This window comes from Lepidochelys olivacea (genome assembly GCF_965140295.1).
Source record: "Lepidochelys olivacea isolate rLepOli2 genome assembly, chromosome: 8".
NCBI lineage: Eukaryota > Metazoa > Chordata > Testudines > Cheloniidae > Lepidochelys > Lepidochelys olivacea.
The window spans coordinates 1,642,177-1,665,576 of NC_140418.1; the positions used below are offsets into that span (position 1 = coordinate 1,642,177).

The following is a 23,400-nucleotide window of genomic DNA, read 5'->3' on the forward strand; positions in this document are numbered from 1 at the left end:
GACCCAAGGAAGTCTTCATTCTGGGAACTGCTCTGGCTCTTCAGGGGTGGTGCAAGTCACCTGGCTGGGAGGTGCTGTGGCCCCCTGCCCAATGCAGCCATGGGGCTGGATTGTTCAGTCCCCACAAAAAGTCCACAGGGTTTTGCTGCTGGCTGCTTCAGAACAGCAGCCCTGGGACTGGGAGGAGAGGCTGGCAGGGTGCTGCCTTTTCCCAGCGCTACATGTTCACCAGCAGGGACTCACGCTTGCCCTTATCTCTACCAGAGTGCTACCCAGGCCTCAGTGGGTGAGGAGCCAGATTAGTGAGTGGGGCACCCAAAAGAGCCACAGTCGTGTGAATTCATCGTTCCATTTACTATTGTACTAGTCATATTTAAACAGTGTGACGGGGAAATATTTAGTTTGTATAGATTATTCTCACAGCAAAATGGCTGACCAAGTATTTTTATCAACTGCAATTGGTTAATATAGTAAAAGCAGCCTGGCTGGTTAATGAAATCAGTGTTTTCATAGCAGGAGCTGCAAAGAGCCACTTGTTGTTCCCCTGCCTCAGGCTGAATGTCACTGGCCCTAGAGAACACCTGCCCCTCCCAGGGGCTTTTCTGTGGTACTGCACGGAGGGACTTACTGCACAAGGCTCAGGCTTATCCCCTTGGTAACTGAGAGCAGCTGCCAGCCTTGAGTGCTACTGACCCTGAAGGCTCTGCTCACTCAGCCTGCACAAGATCCCCCTGCCTGTGCCCTTCTGCAATGCCAGCCCTGGGGTTGGCAGCAGCAAATGGCCTGAATGCATTAAAGTAGCGCTGCACCAGTGCTGGGGGGCCCTGTAGCTCCTCTGCCCGCACCCTGCCTCGTCCCCTAACACAAGGAGAGGGGAAGGAAGGGGGGTAGCAGGAAGCAGAGCAACTACGTGGCTTGGGGAAGAGTTGCTCCCCAAGGAGCACCTAAAGAGCTCTAGAAAACACCCCTCTCCCCTTCTACACCCATCTCCTGCTGAACATGGGGCAGGCAGACCAACCTACCCTTGGCCTCTTCCACACTCAGGCTGTGATTACAAGCCAGGGAAGCACCTGGTCCTTAGGCAGCTGGAGACAGGAATGGGCAGGTGCACCCTTCCTGTGTAACAGCAGGCACGTGCCCCTCCTTTGTCTCCCAGCAAGGCACCTCTCACTCCCACTTGCTTCTGGCAGGGCTCTCTGCCCCACACCTGGGGCTGCTCAGGAATGTTTCAGCCACTGCTGCTAGGGGTGGTTTACTCTCCCAGTGGAGCTTTGTTCCAGACACAGCATATGGGCCCAGTACAGGCCTGTAGGAGCCTCAACTGCCTTTCCTCACCGTGGGGGGGGGGGGGGGTGAGTGCAGGGATGTACCTGTACCAACTGCAGACTTTTGCTTGGAGGCTGGACTGGCACCAGTGCCTCTGTCTGTTAGGCACCTACCCCATCTGTCCCTGCAGGGCGGACGGCTTGGGCAGCGACTGACTCCAGGAGCTTCCCCCTTTCCTGGGGGTTAGCAGCACAGGTGTCCCCTCACTGTGGCTCCCGTACCTGTCGTGGTTCACAGCCATGGGAGACACCTGCCTGCAAAGCTTTTTAAAGGGAAGGGAAGAGTCCCTGGGAGGCAGGGGAGAAAAGCTGCCCCAACTGGGCTCTCCCCAGCTTGCCGCCCCCCCAAACTGTCCCTCCAAACTGTCCCAGAAGCTACCCTGGCTAGCCACCTCCAATGAGCAGAGCAAGACAAAAACGCCACCTCCTCCCGCTGCCAGCAGAGGGGCCAGTCTAACCCCGAGAACGTGGGCTCCCCAGCATGGCCAGACTGGCCCATTCCCAGCAGCAGTACATGTAAAGAGCTGCTGTCTCTTTGCAACTGTGAGCAGACAGGAGCGGGGCCCGGGAGACTCCTCCCTAGCAGAGGGCAGTAACTGGCCATGGGACAGCGTGGTACCAGCAGCCCCATTAATCCCACTGCAGGAGCCCTGGCCGCATGAGGGATTCTGCTCCCTTCGCACCATGGAAAGACAATTAGCAATAGCTCCAACTAGGGGCAGAACTTTTCTTGACCTGCTGCTCACAAACCGGGAAGAATTAGTGGGGGAAGCATCAGGGGATGGGAATCTGGGAGGCAGTGACCATGAGTTAGTAGAGTTCAGGATCCTGACACAGGGAAGAAAGGTAAGCAGAAGGATACGGACCCTGGACTTCAGGAAAACAGACTTCGACTCCCTCAGGGAACGGATGGGTAGGATCCCCTGGGGGGCTAACATGAAGGGGAAAGGAGTCCAGGAGAGCTGGCTGTATTTCAAGGAATCCCTATTGAGGTTACAGGGACAAACCATCCCGATGAGTCGAAAGAATAGTAAATATGGCAGGCGACCAGCTTGGCTTAACGGTGAAATCCTAGCGGATCTTAAACATAAAAAAGAAGCTTACAAGAAGTGGAAGGTTGGACATATGACCCCGGGAAGAGTATAAAAATATTGCTCGGGCATGTAGGAATGAAATCAGGAGGGCCAAATCGCACCTGGAGCTGCAGCTAGCCAGAGATGTCAAGAGTAACAAGAAGGGTTTCTTCAGGTATGTTGGCAACAAGAAGAAAGCCAAGGAAAGTGTGGGCCCCTTAATGAATGAGGGAGGCAACCTAGTGACAGAGGATGTGGAAAAAGCTAATGTACTCAATGCTTTTTTTGCCTCTGTCTTCACGAACAAGGTCAGCTTCCAGACTGCTGCGCTGGGCATCACAACATGGGGAATACATGGCCAGCCCTCTGTGGCGATAGAGGTGGTTAGGGACTATTTAGAAAAGCTGGATGTACACAAGTCCATGGGGCCGGATGAGTTGCATCCGAGAGTGCTGAAGGAATTGGCGGCTGTGATTGCAGAGCCACTGGCCATTATCTTTGAAAACTCGTGGTGAACGGGGGAAGTCCCAGATGACTGGAAAAAGGCTAATGTAGTGCCAATCTTTAAAAAAGGGAAGAAGGAGGATCCTGGGAACTACAGGCCAGTCAGCCTCACCTCAGTCCCCAGAAAAATGGAGCAGCTCCTCAAAGAATCAATCCTGAAGCACTTACATGAGAGGAAAGTGATCAGGAACAGTCAGCATGGATTCACCAAGGGAAGGTCATGCCTGACTAATCTAATTGCCTTCTATGATGAGATTACTGGTTCTGTGGATGAAGGGAAAGCAGTGGATGTATTGTTTCTTGACTTTAGCAAAGCTTTTGACATGGTCTCCCACAGTATTCTTGTCAGCAAGTTTAAAGAAGTATGGGCTGGATGAATGCACTATAAGGTGGGTAGAAAGTTGGCTAGATTGTCAGGCTCAATGGGTGGTGATCAATGGCTCCATGTCTAGTTAGCAGCCGGTGTCAAGTGGAGTGTCCCAGGGGTCGGTCCTGGGGCCGGTTTTGTTCAATATCTTCATAAATGATCTGGAGGATGGTGTGGATTGCACTCTCAGCAAATTTGCAGATGATACTAAACTGGGAGGAGTGGTAGATACGCTGGAGGGCAGGGATAGGATACAGAGGGACCTAGACAAATTGGAGGATTGGGCCAAAAGAAATCTGATGAGGTTCAATAAGGATAAGTGCAGGGTCCTGCACTTAGGATGGAAGAATCCCATGCACCGCTACAGACTAGGGACCGAATGGCTAGGCAGCAGTTCTGCGGAAAAGGACCTAGGGGTGACAGTGGACGAGAAGCTGAATATGAGTCAGCAGTGTGCCCTTGTTGCCAAGAAGGCCAATGGCATTTTGGGATGTATAAGTAGGGGCATAGCGAGCAGATCGAGGGATGTGATCGCTCCCCTCTATTCGACATTGGTGAGGCCTCATCTGGAGTACTGTGTCCAGTTTTGGGCCCCACACTACAAGAAGGATGTGGATAAATTGGGGAGAGTCCAGCGAAGGGCAACAAAAATGATTAGGGGGCTGGAACACATGACTTATGAGGAGAGGCTGAGGGAACTGGGATTGTTTAGTCTGCAGAAGAGAAGAATGAGGGGGGATTTGATAGCTGCTTTCAACTGCCTGAGAGGTGGTTCCAGAGAAGATGGTTCTAGGCTATTCTCAGTGGTAGAAGAGGACAGGACAAGGAGTAATGGTCTCAAGTTGCAGTGGGGGAGGTTTAGGTTGGATATTAGGAAAAACTTTTTCCCTAGGAGGGTGGTGAAACACTGGAATGCGTTACCTAGGGAGGTGGTAGAATCTCCTTCCTTAGAAGTTTTTAAGGTCAGGCTTGACAAAGCCCTGGCTGGGATGATTTAATTGGGGATTGGTCCTGCTTTGAGCAGGGGGTTGGACTAGATGACCTCCTGAGGTCCCTACCAATCCTGATATTCTATGATTCTATGAATTGCTGCCTGCCACAGAAGAGCCTCGCTGCAGGAGCTCCTATAGCCCCTCCTCTGCCCCATCTCCTGCCCTTCCTGTGCCAAGAAGCACCCAGGGGTCCTGCCTACACATCCTTCATTTAGGTTTGTCAATTTGTCACTGGGGGGCTTGGGGATATTGTGTGTAAACATCACTGTGCCCCAGCTAGAGATGGGAGACTCCGCCCGTGAGCTGCATGGGGACAAAGGCTGTTCTCCCATCTCGCCAGAGATCCATGACTGGGCTGGGCCGCTGTGTCCTGAGAGCAGCATGTATAGATCCCAAGGGGGGTGTAACTGCACAGCATCTCCCCAAGGGAGCATAGAGAAGCCGATTGGGGATAGCAGCATGGGAGTAGAGTGGCTCTGGCCCCTGACAGTGCAGAGCCAGCAGTCTCCAGTCCAGCACCTCAGTTCCAGGCAAAGACGAGCAGCAGCAGGGTCAGTCCAGCCTGCCCGTCTCTAGAGCGTGAAGAGCACTTCAGAGCTGGGAGAGCAGTTCCACCAGTAGACTCTTCACACGCCGGATGCTGGTGGCACTGGCCAGCGCAGCGTGAGTGGCGCTCGTGGGCAGCAGGAAGAATTCCCTCTGTCCATTCAGCGTGTGCAGGGCCAGCTCCTGGTGCAGCTCAGCCGTGCTCAGGGCATCACCCTTGTCCTAGGAGAAACCAGGAGCAGCTGGGTTTGAGTGGTGTCACTCAGCTCCTTAACCAACCTGCAAAGCCACCATCTGCCTTAACCTATGCAGCTCCCCTTCCAACAGGGCTCAGCCACGGCAGGGTGGGGCAGAGCAGGGCCCTGCATGGATGGAGCTGCCAGGGCTCATGCCCATTCATTGTGGCCCCAGAAAGCGATGAGTCTGCACTTGGGCGTAGCTTCAGAGCCCAAGAACTGGAAGGGATCCCTGCAGCGTAGGGGGAGCGGACTGTGATGCTCAGAGGGCTGCAATTAGGTGAGCCTCAGCCCCCCTTTTTGCATTGAGGTCATTTACATTGTTGTTCTTCCCCTGGAAACCACAATTTAACAGTGGTGCCAGCTAGAACGCTGGAGATCTGAGTTATATGCTTGAACTAAATTCTGTTCTATACATGTTCTTATATGACGCTGAGCACCGGGATTTCCTCTGTCCTGGGCGTCTCTCATCCTCGCCCAAGGGGCAGAGTGTGTGCAGGAAAAGGGGTTGTTGAGGATTTTCTATATGCAGTGCGTGCCGCGCACACACACGCGTTAGCAAAGCCGAGGCCAAAGAAAGGTGCCCTTCACTTTCTATTCTACATTGGGTTTTTATACCCCTCGTCGCTGCAGTACTGGAGTGCTGTCTGAGCAGAGAGGAGGTGGTTTGTGAGGGTTCTTCATGTGTCCCCTTTTGGGCCCAAGCAGCCCTGCCTTAGGGGTCTGAAAATTCTTTGCTACAACTGCCTTGTCCCTGGCCAGCCAGAGCCTTACAAGTGCCCAGAGGGACGAGATGCTGAGATTCTGACCTGTTTGTTGGCCAGGACGACCAAGGGCAACCGAGGATCCTCAGCCAGCAGCCAATGCAGCTCCTGTCGAGCTGTAGGGAGGCGTGGCCCGTCTGAAGAGTCCACTACGAACACCAGCACGTGGGCCTGACTCAGGTACTGGTTCCAGTAAAATCGCAAGTTCTGGCTGCCGCCGACTGAGATATAAGGAGCCAGAAGTCATCTATGCAGCCAGCCCAGGAACGGGGGGTGGGGGGGTCAGGGGTGCATTTCCGAAGCTCTGCACCCCAGGCTTAAACTGGGAAGAAGACATGGGAAACGGGGGTGTGTGGGTGTGAAGATTTGTTAAATGTGTTTCCTGGGGGCATCAGGAAGGAGACAAAACTCCCTCTTGCAGTGGGGGAGAAGCAGTGCAGAGGGGCCTAGGCACCTCTAACCAAACTGAGAGGCACTTACTTACACAAGTGCTCTAGCCGCTGGTGACCAGACACGCATGGAGTCGAAGGTAATTCCTGGGCAGGCTAGCTCTGAGCATGGATTCTCCAGGTGGGCCAGCCCTGTGGACTAGTTTTAAAAGCTCCCTGCTCTGTGGCAAGAGGTCGGCCCTGCCCCCAACAAGGGAGCCCAGGGCCAGACTTACGCTCCAGCAGGTCGATCTGGAAGCCTTCTGCGTACACTTGGACTGAGTTGAAGCCCTGGGTGGGTGCTGTGCGGTCCTTGGCTGCCTCACTGGAGATGTAGTGGAGAACGCTGCTCTTCCCAGCTCCCTCCAGGCCCAGCACCAGGACCTGCCGCATGGAGAAATCCAGCTGCCAGGAGAGCAAGGGACTGGAATTAGAGCAGTGGAGCGGCTGGTGCAGGGACCCTGGAAAGGGGAGGGCGTTCCCTCAGCTACTGGAGGGGGTGCTGCCTGGGCCAAGCACAAGCAAAGCAAGTGGCCACACGGCGCCCCATGTCCCCTGCAAGAACCACAATTCAACGTCAGCCCAGCCCCTGCCCGCATCTCCCTGCGCAGGGCCCAGTGCTGCCCACTGGCAGCTTGGAGCCCTGCCGTTGTAACCCCTGGGGGCCACAGGTTCTGGCAGGGGAGGACAACCAGCTTTATGCCTGGGGTCTAGCAAAGGACTTCCTGACCCAGGTCCCTCACTGAAGAGGTGGAGAGCAAGGAGGTATACCCACAACTTCAAATTGCAGTCTCCAGGCGAAGCGCCTTCCTCTCCCTGCCCCAGTATGTGCCTTGTGGGCTTGCTCTGACCTGGCACAACCTGGGGGCTCTATGCCGTTTCCATAACTGGAGGGGCGGGGACTGGGAGGAGGGGAGTTGCTGCAGTGGGGCAGGCAGAGGCGGGCTGATGCCAGCCTATAGCAACATCCGGCTGCCACATCCAGGAAGCAGCCCAACTCTCCAGGGGAGGAGGTATCCCAGGCTGCTCTGTAGTTAGCCTTTTGAATGCCAGGACCAAAACGCCAGCGTGTGGGGAGCAGGGCAGGCACCCAGGGGGCGGGAAACCCGGGTGGAAACAGGTGCCGTGTAAAGCCCTGCATGGTGGGGCTCGAAGAGGGGACACCCCATCCACTCCCTGACTCACCTTAGCTGGCCACCCAGCTTGTCTGGGTTGGGGGGGGTACAATACAAAAAATTGGGGGGCACATGACCCCCCCCCGCCCACATCATCTCTGGAGGCAAAAATGACAGAAACAACTGGAAGGGGGCACACATAAGCTTGCTTGCCCCAGAGCTAAAATGCCGGGGGGTGGGGGGGCTCTGTTGGCTGCAGATAGGGCTGGCTGCGGGGCCGGGCGGGGGGGCTACATGGAGAACTCCGTGTGGAGGGCAGGGCCCCCCCGGGCTCCCACCGCGTGGCTAGTGCGGCCTCACCCAGCCCCGGGGGGCGCAGTCCCTGACCAGGCCCAGCCGGAGCTGCTGGCTCCTGGGGGAGAAGGGAGGTGCCCCCAGCCCTGGCAACAAGGCGCAGGGCTTGGCACCCCGCTGCCCCCCGGGCAGGAAACGGGGGGCGGGAGGGGGGGGGCAGAGACCTGCCGGTGCTTCTGGCAGGGAACGGGGCGGGGGGTCTCCAGCCACGTGCGCGGCCCGGGACCCAGCGCCCCCCCCCGCCGCCGCCGCCCCCCCGGTCCGGCCGCGGAGCGCCCCCGGCTTTACCTGCCCCGCGGCCGGCGGCGGCCCCCAGCGCGCCCCCCAGCGGCCGCCGCCGGGGAAGTACGTCCTCCAGGCGATGAAGAGGAGCGAGCCCAGGGCGGCCACGGCGGCGCCCAGCGCCAGGCTCAGGTGTCCGAAGGCGCCGGGAGGAGCCATGGGGGCCCGGGCGGGGCCGGCTGCCCGCCCGCCCGGCTCTGACAGGGGCCGCGCCGCTCCGCCCGCGCCGCGCGTGGGAGGCGAGGGGAGGCGAGGCGGCGAGCGAGGCGCTTCCTCTTCCTGTTCGGAGGCCAGGCGGGGCGGCCGCCGTGGGCAGGGCCGCCGGCCGCGAGTGGGGCTCGCCCACGCGGGGGGTGCTCGCCGTGCCGCGGCTGCCACGGGCGGGTCGGCGCCGCCAGGCGCCTCGGGCTGCCCACGCGGGCTGGCGGCGGCCACGCTCGGACGTGCTCAGGGGGGCTCCCACCCCCACGCGTGCTGGCGGCGGCTGCGGGCGGGGCGCTGCTCCTCAGCTCCCCCCGGCGCTGCGCTTCGCCCTGCTCACGCCACGCCGGGGCCCACCCAGCGCCGCCGGCGAGCCAGCCACGAGCGGACCGGCTCGGGCAGGACCTGCCCTTCCTCGGGGCCGGGGCCGCTTCTGCGGCAGCGTTTGCCGGCCCCGGGCGGAGCCCGGCTGGGGGAGGAGACGGAGCGCGGGTCTGACACGTGCTGGGTCACGCGTGGGCGGCCCCCACGTTCCCAAACGGCGCGGCCTTAGGGACGGCCCCAAAGCTCTTCCTTCCCCTCGCTCCGCGGTTCTTAGCCTTTTGGCAGCGGCAGCCCGCGAAACCCATTCACGGGGGGGCGCGGGGCCCTTTGGAAAGCGGAGCCCCCCAGGGCTGCCCGGAGCGGAGCGCTAGGCTCCCGTCCCTCGCCCGTGGGCCCTTAGCCCGGGCATTGGAGCGAGGGGCGGGCTCAGGCGGCCCGGGGCGAGCGGAGTCTGCTGCTGCGGAGCCCTCAAGAAACGTGCGTGGGCCACGCAGCTCACAGCCCCTCGGCCCCAGGGCGGAGAACTACAATTCCCGGCGCGCCTCACGGCGGCCCGCGGCCTCCATCTTGCAACCTGCGTCACCGAAGTATCGCGGGACCGTAGCCCTCTACACGCTCCGCCCCCTCCCCCCCATCGCCGTCGCTGCTGCGCTGGGGCGAAGGGGGAGGCTCGGCCGGGCCCGCGCCATGGAGCCTGCAGGCCGCCCTGCCCCGCGCCCCGCCGCGGGCGGCCTCCGCCTCCTCCGGCTGCAGTGCGGGCCGCGGCCCCGGCCGGCCTGTTAGCGGCGGGCGTGGGGGCCCAGGTACTGGGGGCCGGCGGGAGGGAGGGAGGGAGCTGTGGGGCTGGCTGGGGAGGGGGCCCGGGGGCTGTGGGGGCCGCGGGCGGGGCGGGGAGGGAGCTGTGGGGCCGGCCAAGGAGGGAGGGCGGGGAGGGAGCTGTGGGGTCGCGGGCGGGGCGGGGAGGGAGCTGTGGGGCTGGCTGGGGAGGGGGCCCGGGGGCTGTGGGGTCGGGGAGGGGGGCTGTGGGGGCCGCGGGCGGGGAGGGAGGGGTTTTGGGGGGGCCGGCGGGAGGGGAGGGAGGGAGGGAGGGGTTTTGGGGGGGCCGGCGGGCGGGGAGGGAGGAGTTGCCGGAGGGCCGGCGGGGGGGGGCCGCGGGCGGGGAGGGAGGGAGGGGTTTTGGGGGGGCCGGCGGGCGGGGAGGGAGGGAGGGGTTGCCGGGGGGCCGGCGGGCGGGGGGGCCGCGGGCGGGGAGGGAGGGGTTTTGGGGGGCCGGCGGGCGGGGAGGGAGGGAGGGGTTTTGGGGGGCCGGCGGGCGGGGGGCCGCGGGCGGGAGGGGTTGCCGGGGGGCCGGCGGGCGGGCGGGGGGGCCGCGGGCGGGGAGGGAGGGGTTGCCGGGGGGCGGGGGGGCCGCGGGCGGGGAGGGAGGGGTTTTGGGGGGCCGGCGGGCGGGGAGGGAGGGAGGGGTTGCCGGGGGGCCGGCGGGCGGGCCCGCCCGAGCAGACCCGGGGTCTCTGGGCCCCAGCCTGTCACGCGTGGGCCGCGGCCGGGCCCGTCTGCTCCGCGCCCTGCTCCCCGGGGGCCGCGGCTGAGTTGCCCCGGGGGCCGCGCCCCCCCCCTCGCGCGAGGCCGCCTTGTGTCCGGCGGGAGCTGTGGGGCGGTGGCGCTGCTGGCGGGCGCGGCCTCTCGGCTTTCCGGGCAGGCGGGTGGCTGTGGGCTCAGGGCGGGTCACACGCCTCCCCCAGGGGGGTTGCGGCCTGGCCGGAATACTCCAGACGAGACCCGTTGTCATCCTGCAGCCCCCCAGTCCAGCCTTCCCGTGGGCACTTCGAGTTCGTGTTTCATAAGATGGTCTTGGGTCATATTTACTGTAGCCTTGGTGCCTTTTGCAGATAAAAACCTTCTCTGTTGATTTATCAGGTAACGGGAATCGGTTCTGGATTTCCATATAGAGGAACATCTGGATTACAGTCATGGCTTCAAGACAACCAGATATTCCTGGTAAAACTAATTCTTTCCGGTAAATTTTAGTCTAGTCACCTACGTGATGGTTAGTTGTGAGAAGACATGGGTTTTATGTAGGCTCTCTAGTCTGGATCAGGTGTATAGCCTGGTTAGGGTATTTGGTGTCCAGTTGAGGCTAGTGTGTCAGCTTTTAAATAGTGCCACTGTATCAGTGCTCCTCCCAGTGAATTATTTCTATTGTGTCAGGGCCTCACGATGCCAGGTGCTGTACAAATACCTCTGAAAGACCTTAGGGTCTAAACCAGTGGTTTTCAGCCTATTTACTGTTGTGGGCTGCATATGCAGCTCTCTGTGTTATGTGGGCCAAATCCACACAATATGTATGCTACCAGTATGGCCCTGAGGATGTCACTTGGGCCGCAGCTGTGGGTTGAGAACCACTGATTTAAACTATTCTGGTTAGTGATTGCCTCAGTCATGACACTACTGATAGTCACATGACTGCTTTTGTCACAGTTGGCTGCTGTTAATATGACATGACAATTCATTAGCAAAGTCTAGAGAATTTGTCATACTCCTGCGATGCAGAAGAGGGTATGAAAGATGAAGTGGGGAGGTGTTAGGAGTGATGTCCTCCCTAGTATGTGCCTTTTGTGCTCTCCAAGCTGGGATATCTAGGTCTGGTGCAGCCTCTCTCTCACCCCACAGCTGCTGGAACTTATATTCAGTGCTTTCCATAGACCCTGCCAGTGGCCCTATCCCTTAAAGCCATCCAGAGACTGATGTTAATGTTCCTTCCCCATCCCACCACTGTTTAATCAGGGAAGATTTGTGAGTAGATTTGTGGAGACCTGACAAAGTGTTGTATGTTTTCGCTTCACCTGAGGGTCTGAAAATAGCAGCTTGATTGTTTGGCACTAATTTATGGGAATACCTGATCACATAAATAGATCTTGTAAGAATGCATGCTACTTGCAAGCTCTTTTTTGGTAGAACAACCTTCCAAAATATGTAAATAAAATCAGATCCTGAACTTCAGCAGTGCTGTTGGATTGCACAAATAAACTCCTAACTGTATGCATCTGATGAAGTGGATTTTAGCCCACAAAAGCTTATGATCAAATAAATTTGTTAGTCTATAAGGTGCCACAAGGACTCCTCATTGTTTTTGCTGATACAGACTAACACGGCTACCACTCGGAAACCTCTCACTTTAGAACCATTATTGGTTTAGCCACATACAAAGTTGTCAGTCTTAATCTCTCAACTCCTGGATTGTTTAGAAAATTGAGCTGCTTTTTTACCCAAATCAGACTTCGTGCTCCTGTTCAATGGCAGTCTTACCACATAGATTTTCTTTAGTCATTGGTGAACTTTGCGTTTTAGCCCACAATATATGTAACTGCTTAACAGATTGCTATGTAGGGTGATGTAGCTTGAAGTACTGCTGTTAACTGTGACTGACAGATGCGAAGCAGTAGTTATGGGTAACTTACTTTGTGATTAAAGTGTCACATCAAATCTGATAGTTTGGAGTGAGGCTAGTAAAACCAAAAACAGCTCCTAGAATTTTGCAAAGGCTGCATAATTCTGACTAGAGTGTTGTCACGGAGTCCCAGGGCGATGTTCTGGAACTGCTCCCTACAAAGCCAGTCAGGACTCTGAGGAAGTCTCCTTTCTGGGAGCAGATTGTCTGCAGGACACACAGCTCACCCGGCTTCCACCTTCCTGGGTCTGACCTCGGAGCATTCAGCATCCTCTGCCCCTCCCTGCGCTTCCCACAGCGAGTCCGCCCAGGCGGGGCTCCTGGGGAAGCCAGAGGGTCCTGCCCCCCAACGCCGCAGTCAGACATGACTCTCAGCCAGCCAGTAAAACAGAAGGTTTATTAGATGACAGGAACATGGTCTAACACAGAGCTTGTAGGTGAAGAGAACAGGACCCCTCAGCTGGGTCCATTTTGGGGGGCAGTGAGCCAGACAACCCCATCTGCACTTCACTCCATGTCCTCAGCCAGCCCCAAACTAAAAGTCTCTCTAGCCCCTCCTCCTCTGGGCTTTGTGGGCCAGGAGGTCACCGGATTCCTTTGTTCTCCAACCCTTTAGCTCTCACCTTGCAGGGGGGGAAGGGCCAGGCCATCAGTTGCCAGGAAACAGGGTATCGGCCATTCTCTGTGTCCAGACCCCTGCCCACACCTGCCCCCTAGGGCTCTGCAACGATCATACACCCTCATCCCACCCCCTAGAGACTTAAGAACTGCCTAGGGGAAACTGAGGCACCCCCACACTATTCAGAGGAAACATTAAGAACAGTCCTGCTTCGTCACGAGTGTCTTATAGAGGAGTATTGCAGCTTATGTCTCCTCAGTCTTGCAAGCACAGGCACTTCTCCAACAAGTTCTAAAAATAGGGTTGTTTTTTTCCCACGTAGAAACCTGTTCTTCCAAAATAGTGAAACTTGTACTAAGGATGAACTGCTTTAGCAACCACATCAAAATGTCCCCAAGGTAACTGCCCATTAAAAGCCCCTTTTTAGACTACAGACTTTACCGGTCGTTTGGGTAGCTGCTTAAGACAAACTTCATAACAGGTGCTTCCAGCACCAGTCTCATTTTGGTAGTGGGTTTTACTGTTGTGAGCTGTACCTTGTCTCTGAAAAGTTAATAGATTCTTAAAGAATCAGTGTTTTTAACCAGTACAGAGATAATCCCGTTTGATATGTCCAAGATGCATCCCACTGTGAAAGCTGCCGTCTTTGTTCTTAGCTATTGAGCATGGCTCTGGAGGGCTTCTAGGAAAGATGTCCTTGCCTATTGGAATGCATCGTCGGGCATTCAGTTATGATGATGCCCTGGAGGATCCAGCACCGATGACTCCTCCCCCTTCAGATATGTGCTCCAATGTCCTGTGGAAACAGCCAGTCATCCCAGAGCGCAAGTACCAGGAGCTTTCAAAGGTATGCACTCTAGAATGGGTGAGGAGATGGCAGAGAGGTGTCTGCTAGATTCTAACTGGATGAAAACCAGGAACTCTTCTGGATTAAGCAAGTGACTACTACTTTAAGGTGACCTGCAGAGGTGGATCAAAACTGGGAGTGTTTTGATCAAGGACAACTTCCTGACACTTTGCCTTCTTTCTCTGAAACGTCAACTTCAACAAGCCTCCTCCTTAAACTCAATACATATCTTCTGAAACCTCCAGCAAAGCCAGAGCTGACATTCCTGCCCCCCCCCACCTCTCCTTTTCTTTGCGTGCTGGTAGGGAAATAACTTTTCAGGCTTTCTTTCATCAGAAAGAAACAAAGGCATAACTCCAATTGCTTACATTTTTTAAAGGCATCCTGCAAACTCTGAAGAGTATGAGTATGTCCTCTAAAAGAAAAGGAGTACTTGTGGCACCTTAGAGACTAACCAATTTATTTGAGCATAAGCTTTCGTGAGCTACAGCTCACTTCATATCCGATGAAGTGAGCTGTAGCTCACGAAAGCTTATGCTCAAATAAATTGGTTAGTCTCTAAGGTGCCACAAGTCCTCCTTTTCTTTTTGCGAATACAGACTAACATGGCTGTTACTCTGAAACCTGTCAGTATGTCCTCTGTGATTCTGTCCACTTAAGCAAATGCATAGTGTCTGGTGACCATAGAATGAATATGCTCCAAGAACTTGTCTAAATGAGAAACTTGTGTGGGTGTTAAGATGTAAATTTAAACTGATACAGTTAAATCAGTGCAAATGGCATGTGTCTGCTCTTTGCGTATAAGAGCAGCTTATTTGGTTAACTAGCTCCATTAGGATCAGGTTTAATTAAGCTGAAGCAAGTCACACTTATACTGAAATTCGTGTCCATGCAGTCATTTGAACTGGCTTAACTGTATCTGCTTAAACTGGTTTTTATTCTGCCAGTGGAACTTCCTTGTGAAGTTGTCTTAAGCTGGAGCATGGTGTGTAAAAATCAGTGCCCAGCACTGAAGACTATTCCCCTCTGTTCAAGCTGCAAGAATTGTTTGTCATTTCAAAAGGTGCTTTCATTTTATAAAGTAATGAATTAGAATCCAGCAGACACAGTCCCCAGAGTCTAGTTAAGAATGGCAAAACTTTGGGTGTAAGCTACCTGACTAAGTTTAGAATGTCTTAAAACCAGTATAAAGTATTGGAGTAGGGCCTAGAATAATAACATTAAAGTTTGAGCTCCATGACTTATAAGTGGATCTGATCTCTCTAACTAGGATGTTGGCTAGCAACTTGAGTGCCATCTATCAAAGGATCTCCTTTCATGGAGAAAGACCTGCCACATGTTTTGGTCAGATTGGGCCCTGAGTGGAAAGAGAAGTGGTTGGTTCTAGTTTCGTCCCCAGTGACCTTTACCATTCAGACTAACAACCTGCTGGCTGTGAGCCCAGTGCTTTCCAAATCCATATGAGAATGAGTGCCTGTTGTCAATAGATAACAGGAATGTCCTATCATGAAGGACACGAAAATGTCCATTTCCTTAAGAACATTGAAGTGCCAATTATGATTAGTCTTAACTCTTAAGCAATGCAAGTTGACTTTTTTGCTTAACTAGTTATGTGTTGGTTAAAGCCCTGTTGTGATGAGAATTCAGGGAAGGGGTGTAATGCTCAAGAGGTAACTTTCTCCCCTTTGTCTTAAACTGTACCCCACTTCCTCTGCACAGGTTGAGGAAGGGGAGACTAGCATGTATCCACCTGTCATAACCCCCTCATCTTCCACTGAAAGTGTGAACAAGGTCCCAGTGGTGAAGGCCAAGGCCACTCATATCATCATGAATTCTCTCATTACAAGTAAGAACTCTGATGTATTTGTATTAGGCTACTTAATAGATATGGGAGTGGGGTATGTGCTGAGATCACATGCAAGTCTATGGTCCATTTGACCAGATTTCATGGCCTAATTCTTCAGCCAGCCTCAAAACCATATAGACCTAATTTGTGTAGGCTAAAACAATTTTTGTGCACTTGAGGGGGCCTCACAAGCTTTGTAGGTGCACTAATGGAAAAATGCAGGAAACTCTGCCCTAAATCAAGTGCTGGATGAATAAATCTGAAACTCTGTAAACTTTCTTTCTAGTGTTGGAACTGGGTTGGTGATGGAGGTGTGGAGAAATTGTTTTTTTCCAATTAATGTCTGCTGCAGCGTTTTATAGTCTTATTTTTGTTACAAGGATCGTGAGAGCAGGTGCTGCCAGCTGTCACTTGTTTGCTTATTAGCTCATTCTGTTTAACCAGTAAGTGATCTTCAGTTGTACCAGAGCGAAGGGGAGGATTGACCCATCAAACTGATAAGTACTTAAGTATAACTCACTGGCTTCATGCATTCATGGTCAGCAGTGTGGCTGTCTTGAACATGAAGAGAACTTTGTGCTTTTAACAATGAGGCTTTAGAATGAGACTGGGTCTGTAGTGCAGCAAGATCTGTTCCATCCTTATGAGTAGATGCTAACCACTAGGGTGTAACTGTCACTGGATCTTACTTTATTGCTGCCTGGCTAGCTAAAGCTCAAATGTTAATATTCAAGCAGTACTTCCAGCCCTGTTGGGTTTGTCTTAGCACAGCGTTCTGGAAGTTCACAAAGAGCACGTTGTAGTTGTCTTTGAAGCTCTTTTATAGAAAGCTGGCAGACCTGAGCATCTTGCTAAAAGCAAGTCTTACGAAAACGTCAGCAGTGAGGAACCTAGTTCTAGCTGAAGTGTAGCTTCTGTACTGCTTTAATGATGGACTGGCATTCTGTAGGAAACTATCAGGTTCTCAAACAGTTCTTTCCATCGCTTAAGACTTTACCAGTAGTTATAAATAAGAATTAAAACCTTCAAAAACCACTAACATTTTTGACAAACTTTTCTGAAAGACTGCTACATTAGCTGTTCAGAACACTTGAGTCTGAAGTAAAGAACTGGCAGCAATACTTGTGTATATGGAGTTTGGATGCATTGGGATTATTCTAAGTGGTTATCTTAACTGCCTGGGGTTTTAGAAATATTCTAATTCAGGAGCAATGCTAGCTTTCACCCTTCTGGCTGAGATGTGCTTGTGACAAGCCCCGTGATTTGGGAGCAGTCTTATTGCAGAGTTCCAAGTTGTTGTTCTGTTTACTTAGAACCCTAATGACTAACATGTCTTTCTGATCTGTTGAATTAGAAATTGTATCCCTCTAATGTGTTTGTCACATTCGATCTCTGCTGACTCATCACAATGCTAAATTCTGGATCATGGAAACTCAGTTTCTCATGCTGCCTCTGTGTTTCCCAGAACTGCATACAGGCATCTGTGTTTTCCTCTGGTTTGTGTGAATGTCTCATCTCGTTCATTCTAGAGCAGACTCAGGAGAGCATTCAGCGCTTTGAACAGCAGGCAGGGCTAAGAGATGCTGGATACACTCCCCACAAGGGCCTCACGGCTGAGGAGACAAAGTACCACCGTGTGGCTGAGGCACTCCATGTAAGACATTTGTCTCGTCCTCTGCTTTGGCTTTCTTGTAGTTTGTGTGCTGCTTTACCTCTGCGGGACTCAAATAGCCCCTAGAATTCGGGAAGCGTTCATGGAACTGTGTTGGGGCTTACTCTCACTGTTCGTAGCTGTCTGTAGAACTCTGTATTGGTAACAATGGCTGGATTTTTCTATTTAAATAGCCCGTCTTAGCTTTGTTTCGTAAGTCATGCATTTCACTAGTGTTGCAATGACTAGGGACAATCTGTGGTTTCCCCAAAATTTAACTCTCCGATTCTAGTAGGTGAGTCTTTAGTATGTAAATAGATGTAACTGTCTGTTTCAGTATCACTCAAATCACAATCAATTGTGAATCCTTCTTTTCAGTGCCGCGATCCACCCTGAAGATAAATTACCCTTTAAAATTGTAAATTTCTGTGAACCTGTCTGAGGCTGGACATGCCATCCTGCCATGGCACTGCATGTGTTCAAAGGGATGTTAATACTTCTTAAAATACATGAATAAAGCTTCAGGGTGGGAATACAACTATCACCAATTCTGGCTTTCCACGATAACTCAGTTCTGCTTCCTGCCTTTGTGCAGACTCCTCAGCTACCTCCATTTCTGTTGCTCTCCTGGGCTTGTAAGAGACAAGCTGTCTTCCAGCAGTAACTCAGGGCTGCTCCGCTACCTGCCTCTCTCCTTCTGAAAACATGAGTTTTAGCTGCTCTAACTACTTTGTTGCTCGCTTCCCCGTCCCCTCCAGAAAAGAAGCCAGCAGGCTCCATTCCCCTAGGCAGCCTCTACTTTGTAAGGGAACAGATCATTGGTTTATTACATTACTGAGATGCTTGTTAATGTTGAAATGTGTAAAAGGTGAGCAGTTTCATCAGCTGAAGTGCATGATTTGCAGAACTCCTTCCTGCAGCAGTTCACTTTAGTAATCTTGAACTTCTCCTGTAATATTTTTCTTCAGATATCATGGGCAAATAGAGTAGAAAATACTCCCCTCCCCAATATAGGGTTAGAGATGTCTGTAGTGACTGATAGTTCTCCTTCACAGTTACTAACGTGGAACGTCACACTCTGCCTCAGGGATGCAGAGGCTGGCAGATGAAACTTGCGTAACTGTGTAGTCATTCTGGGCTGAATGCATTTCTGCTTCTCTTACGAAGCACTGAATTGACTCCTCTCCCGTAGTCTTGGCTTCAGTGTGTTTGACTGTTAGACTGAACTATCAAACTTCATTACACCAAAAGTCAAGAATGCAATAGATGTGAGTGCAGCTTTTCTCTGAGAAGTGACTCTTCAAAAACAAACCACTGTGATCTCATTTTCCACTTCCATATGAAGCCTGCTCAGCTTACAAATAAAGATATGTTTGCTGCCACGGCAATTAAACAACCTGGGAAATCCAATCAAACTGTCAGTCACCATTAATATTGTGGTATATTCCAACTGTAGAATTGTCTGTTTTATACATGCCAGAATAGAACACAGGTAACTCTCTTAGATGTATTGACTCTACGGTGCTCATAAGAGTAAAGCAGTAGCAGTCTGTCTCCCTGTGGTATCCAAGGTGTCATAGAATCAGATGAGGGGAAAATTCCTGAGTCCCTCTTCAAACCATGACTGCCCTCAAAGATCGCTTTGTGCTGTCTGGAAGGACTTGAAATAATCTGGTTGGTGTGCACAGGGTCATTGACATGTCTCTTGTTTGTATAGGCAGGAAAGCATTTAGAATCCTAATGCTGACATGGCTTACAAATATTAAACCATGATAACCCATTTAGAGGTAGTAACTAGATGAGTTAAATGCGTGAGGCCACCTGGGTCTTGTGGCATCTAGCCATGACAGTGCTATTAGGATACAGATGTTAATAGTTCTCTGGATGAACTAGCTTCACTGCAGATTCAGACTACCTCTTCCTTGTAAATGCCAATCAAGATCCTAACAATGCACTAACAGAGGACAGTATGAATCCAAAGAGTGTATGACTTTGAACTGTTACCATTGGCTGCCTTTAGGCTGGAGTAGATAACTCAAGACCTTATTCCAGAAATGCTCTGGTAGCAAAACTATGACAGTCTGAAATGGGGAGCTCTTACTCTGTTGAATATACTTTAACAGGCACTCTTGCATGCAGACCTTGTAACACACTAAGCTATAACTCCTGTTATACTATTCCATCAATTAAAGGGGAAGTGGCATGCTCATGCTGAAACCGGCTATTCTTTACTCCTAACCCTCTTGTTGAAAGGTTTATATTGATTTTGTTTTCCTCTTGCCCTTTCTAACAGAAGTTAAAGATGCAAAGTGGAGAGATGGCCAAAGACGACAAACAGACATCTTCCACTCAATCCACTCCAAGCAGCACCCCCCACTCTTCTCCCAAACAGAAACACAGGTACACTCCCACACAGGGCAGTCCCTTGCCTCCCAGGAGGAGTTGGTTTCCTTCAGGCCACTTAAAATCAGAGTTGCAACAAATAACTTTCCTGGCCAGCACTGGAGAACTCAAATCTTATTGAAGGGGTGGAGTTCAGAGCCTCCCTGGATTCTCTGTAGGAATATTCAGCTCTGAATGTTCAGACTGACTAGATTAGTATGAGAGCTTCTAGAACTCCTTGTGGGTGTAAATTCTTTCTACTGGGGGTGGGCAGACATGTACATGTCCATGGATATAGGGAAATGGCTTTCAAGCAAAAGGCCTATTCATGCTTGCTTTGGGAATGGTTGCTTCTGGTGGTCCCATGCTGAGAAAGACTAAACTCATGTTTCTCCTTCCAGTTGTTAATACTCCAAAATTATTCTTTTCCTCCAGGGGTTGGTTTAGTCAGGGATCCTCCAGTTCTATCACTGGCTCAGACTTGGTCCCCATGGATTCAGATGGAGGGGACAGAGACAGAATATCCTCTGAAAAATGGAGCCTTTTTGGACCCAGAGCTGTCCAGAAATCCACTAATGACCCAGGTATGTGCCCTCTAGGAGGAGAACCCTTCTCAAAAGCCGCCAGAGGTAGCGGGAGATGACAGTGCAAACACTTAATTCAGAGAGCGGGTCACAGGGATGACTTGTAACTGTGGACCAGTGTCGCCGTCGTCACTACCCCCAACTCTGACTATTCAGTGGAAACTAGCGCGAAGTGGCCATAAATAGACTTCCATACACACTCGGCTGTGTTATGTAATGGCCTCACAGCCTTTATTGCTAACTGCACCTTGTGTTGCCCACGTCTTGTCTCAGTGTCTCAAGCTAGAGCATCTTGTGGATGTGCCAGTGGAAACAGATGACTGGCAGGTGGCCACTGTTCTCTTTAGTAACAGTATTGACACTTCTGCAGCCTCTCCCTGATGGCAGGGGCTGCGCTTAAGAGCTGCGTGGATGGTAGCCTGCCAAATATATGGCACCACGCCTGTCGGCAGCTAGTTTTGAAATTGTCATCTCTGCTTCTTACATACCAGGAAGAAGCTATCTATAGGTGTGACTGTCTGTGCTGCCCTCCCAGAGGTTTGGTACACTTCTGCATGGATCTGTGAGGAACATGCACTGTAGGGCACTAGCTACACTCCAGGGGAGCTGGGAGGGAGAACAAAGTGAAATGATTCTTCTGTGTGTGCCTTACATACATCAAGGCAAGACGTTAACCTTCAGTTTTAAGAGCAGCTTCCTTATGTTGCAGACCTTGATATGTGAATGTTCTGTAAAACCTGAGTGAACTGTTCAGTATTTGACTCTTTTTCCTGTTGCTTATCTGCTGTAACAACTTCTTCCCTCAGCGGCCTTTACCATCCAGTCCTATAAGGGTGCCCAGAAGCCATCCCCAATGGAGCTGATCCGTTCCCAGGCCACCAGGATGGCAGAGGACCCAGCTACCTTCAAACCACCCAAGATGGACATTCCTGTTATGGAGGGAAAGAAACAGTCGGCACGGTCCCATAACCTCAAACCCCGGGATATGAATGTGCTCACTCCCACGGGATTCTAGGAATATCGTTGCCTTCAAGGAAGGATGTTCTTGGTGTCTTCATAATGGATTAAAAGGTGGTTTTAGGGTATGCTTCCCAAACCCACTCTCCTGCACAGTTACCTTCGAAAGTCCATCTTTCTTCCATGTCAGAGCACCAATGAGACAGAAACAAGATCTGGAAAACAACTGTCACTGCTTCTGTAGTGCAGCCTGAGTCTCCTGGTTTTTTTAGAAAGTTTCTGTAATAGCACCAAGTCTATATAAACCATCCTGTATCAGTTGCAGTCCTATCTATCTGTACAGCAAGATTCCACTGGGAGATGTGCACTGCTCTAGAACCTGAAAATCCCCACCTTGTTGGGAGGCCTCTTCCTCAGCATCATGCTGTGCTGAGGGCTGTCCTGCCCAGCTATGTTCTAGGCTTCTACTTCTCCTCTGCTCAGTGCCCTGGTCAAGTCGCCAGAAGGACAACATGCTTCTCTCTAGGATCTAGACGACACCAGCAGCTGGTGGCCTTGTGCTAGAGACCAAACACCTCCAGCCAAGCCTGTCAAGAACTGGAGCATTCACTGAGGTTCTCTATCAAGATTCCCTTACATAACTGTCTAGCTCCCCTGCTTTGTAATGTCTGCTTATAGTAGTTCCACATCTAGTGTTTTTCTTTTTGGGTTTCTTTGTTTAAAGGGTAATTGATCCATGAACAGTGACCATTCTAAAGATCGGCCCTTAGTGTTAAACTCTGTTGTGCAGTTCTGTACTGGTGCTTGGTGGCAGCAGGGAAACTTTTACTTCTGCTGTCAAAGGGCTTCATTTTCCAGTGGGCCCGGAGAAGGAAATGGCCAGAGCTAGTGTGGCTTGAACTAAACCCTTCATTTTCTTCTCAGATCTTTGCATGGTGACACCATTCTGCTGCTTTCAGTGGGGAGCACAAATGGAACTACACTTTGTCTCTAGGGCTTTGTTTTGGAGATCTAGTTGTATCTTGTAAGAGGTACGTGTGGAGGGGATGTAGCAGTTAGAGAAAGGGACGTGGACAGTCCCTCTTATGTAGGATCTTTATTTCTCAACATCAGATTCATGCTTGCAGGCATTGAGGGGGACTAAGGGAGAATTTAATCTTAAACATTCCTCCTGTGCTCTGGTAAGACTTAATATTTTTCTTAGCCTAGATTTATACACATTCATGGGGAACAGTCAACACGCACCTTCATGTCTCTTCCTCCACAGAAGTGGGGAAGAAACTTCTAAGCAGCCTCTAATTCACCAAGCAATGGAAGGAGGCTTAGTGTGAAATCTCCATACTTGCCCTGTGGCAAACTGGTCACTCCAGAGTCTTTACATTCCTTGACAGGTACTGGCCTGAACTATCCTTTCCGTAGTGGTCACTGTAGCAGTCAGATGGCATGTAAGGCCCAGTCTTGTTGCAGCCAGTGTTAAAAGCCTCTTATAGTGAAATGTCTTTCCTTGGAGCTCCACAGAGAGGCTATGTCCTGACCACACTGCAGTGGTTAGCTCATGTCCCCCTCTTTGAAGAAACGTGGTTTGTAGCACAGCTTCATTTCAAACTTCCTCACTAATGGCAACACCTGTCACATGTGTTGCATTGATAGCACCAAGGACTCCTTCCCTAGTAATCAGTTGTCATTATGGATTGGAAGTGTGTGCGATCAGTGGTAATCGGATGACTTTGGCTTCCATTAATTTATTTGTGCAGTTTGTGCTCAGTCCTTTTTTTTTTCTTTTTTCTTTTAAATGTGCCTAACTGTTACATGAGAATAAAAGCCCTTGTGAATGGAGACCTGTGGTGGGTCTTGCAGCAGCACAGCAGGTAAAGTGCCGGAAGGAAATAAGAACACACCTGAACCCCAACCGGGTGCTCTGCTCCTTGCTGAGTAACTCATTAACTTGTCTGTGTCTGATCTGCGACATGTAGGCACAAGTTCGGTCACAGTGGCATAATTTTTTTTTCTTTTTTTGCATTGCAAAGTCCATTGCTGTGTACTATCCTTTCTTGGAAGGAAGATAGTGGTGTGTAGTCTGGGCCCGAAGGGAGGGGGTGCTGCTATTTCAGAACTTACTGAATAGAAGTGCTCATGAAACCAGAGCCAATGGAAAGCCATTGGTGGGGGATTTCCTCACGTTCTTAAGCTGTACTTGGATGATGTGCAGCTCCCAGGCAGGTAAATGGTCATTTTCCCCATGCCTGGGGAATAATGTGGCCCTCTCAATTTCAGTAAGTGTAGCCAACCTCCTGGGAAATATGCTAGATGGTTATCTAAGGCTATAAAACAGTTTGTGTGGCAGCAGTGCGGTACACAGGTAACCATGCCTCTCTCATCTAGCTTTGACTCCTTTTTTTTCTTTTAAAAAGGAAACACTGAAGCATGTGGCTTGATGCCACTGCAGTACCCTGCCCTCCACAGCTAACAGGGTACACAAAAGGGTGTCTTTTCCCTGCATTGTTCAGTATGTAGTTAGCTGTGTGCATAAACAACATTCCTTGAGTAGCACTCAC

The 23,400-nt window shown here is 51.9% G+C and overlaps 2 protein-coding genes across 5 annotated transcripts; one reads left to right on the top strand and one right to left on the bottom strand.

Annotated features, from left to right (window-relative positions):
* Positions 1-335: 335 nt before the first annotated feature.
* Positions 336-9,019, bottom strand: ARL10 (ARF like GTPase 10). Its single transcript, XM_084637393.1, has 4 exons — positions 7,993-9,019; positions 6,472-6,640; positions 5,853-6,028; positions 336-5,029 (listed from the first exon to the last, which is right to left on the bottom strand). The coding sequence occupies exons 1-4, from the start codon at positions 8,143-8,145 to the stop codon at positions 4,853-4,855; spliced, it is 675 nt and encodes a 224-aa protein (XP_084493519.1). The 5' UTR covers positions 8,146-9,019; the 3' UTR covers positions 336-4,852.
* A 3-nt stretch (positions 9,020-9,022) lies between these two features.
* On the top strand, positions 9,023-22,681 carry KIAA1191. 4 transcript variants are annotated; one of them, XM_084637389.1, is made up of 8 exons: positions 9,023-9,314; positions 10,429-10,528; positions 13,235-13,425; positions 15,145-15,271; positions 16,801-16,925; positions 19,216-19,322; positions 19,740-19,888; positions 20,695-22,681. In XM_084637389.1, the coding sequence occupies exons 3-8, from the start codon at positions 13,270-13,272 to the stop codon at positions 20,901-20,903; spliced, it is 873 nt and encodes a 290-aa protein (XP_084493515.1). In that variant the 5' UTR covers positions 9,023-9,314; positions 10,429-10,528; positions 13,235-13,269; the 3' UTR covers positions 20,904-22,681. The 4 variants fall into 4 exon arrangements, with proteins under 4 accessions (XP_084493515.1, XP_084493512.1, XP_084493513.1 ...); XM_084637386.1 differs by having other exon boundaries at positions 9,176-9,314; positions 10,429-10,509; XM_084637387.1 differs by lacking the exon at positions 9,023-9,314 and having other exon boundaries at positions 10,429-10,509; positions 13,166-13,425.
* Positions 22,682-23,400: the final 719 nt, after the last annotated feature.

Bases quoted from the DNA above. Each gene is read 5' to 3' on its own strand.
- ARL10 (XM_084637393.1), bottom strand. From the start codon at position 8,145: ATGGCTCCTCCCGGCGCCTTCGGACACCTGAGCCTGGCGCTGGGCGCC. The intron at 6,641-7,992 runs GTAAAGCCGGGG...CTCTCCTGGCAG, and splicing joins CGCCGCCGGCCGCGGGGCAG to CTGGATTTCTCCATGCGGCA. The intron at 5,030-5,852 runs GTCAGAATCTCA...GGTTTCTCCTAG, and splicing joins TCGTCCTGGCCAACAAACAG to GACAAGGGTGATGCCCTGAG.
- KIAA1191 (XM_084637386.1), top strand. From the start codon at position 10,482: ATGGCTTCAAGACAACCAGATATTCCTG. The intron at 10,510-13,234 runs GTAAAACTAATT...CTTTGTTCTTAG, and splicing joins AAGACAACCAGATATTCCTG to CTATTGAGCATGGCTCTGGA. The intron at 16,926-19,215 runs GTAAGACATTTG...CCTTTCTAACAG, and splicing joins GTGTGGCTGAGGCACTCCAT to AAGTTAAAGATGCAAAGTGG.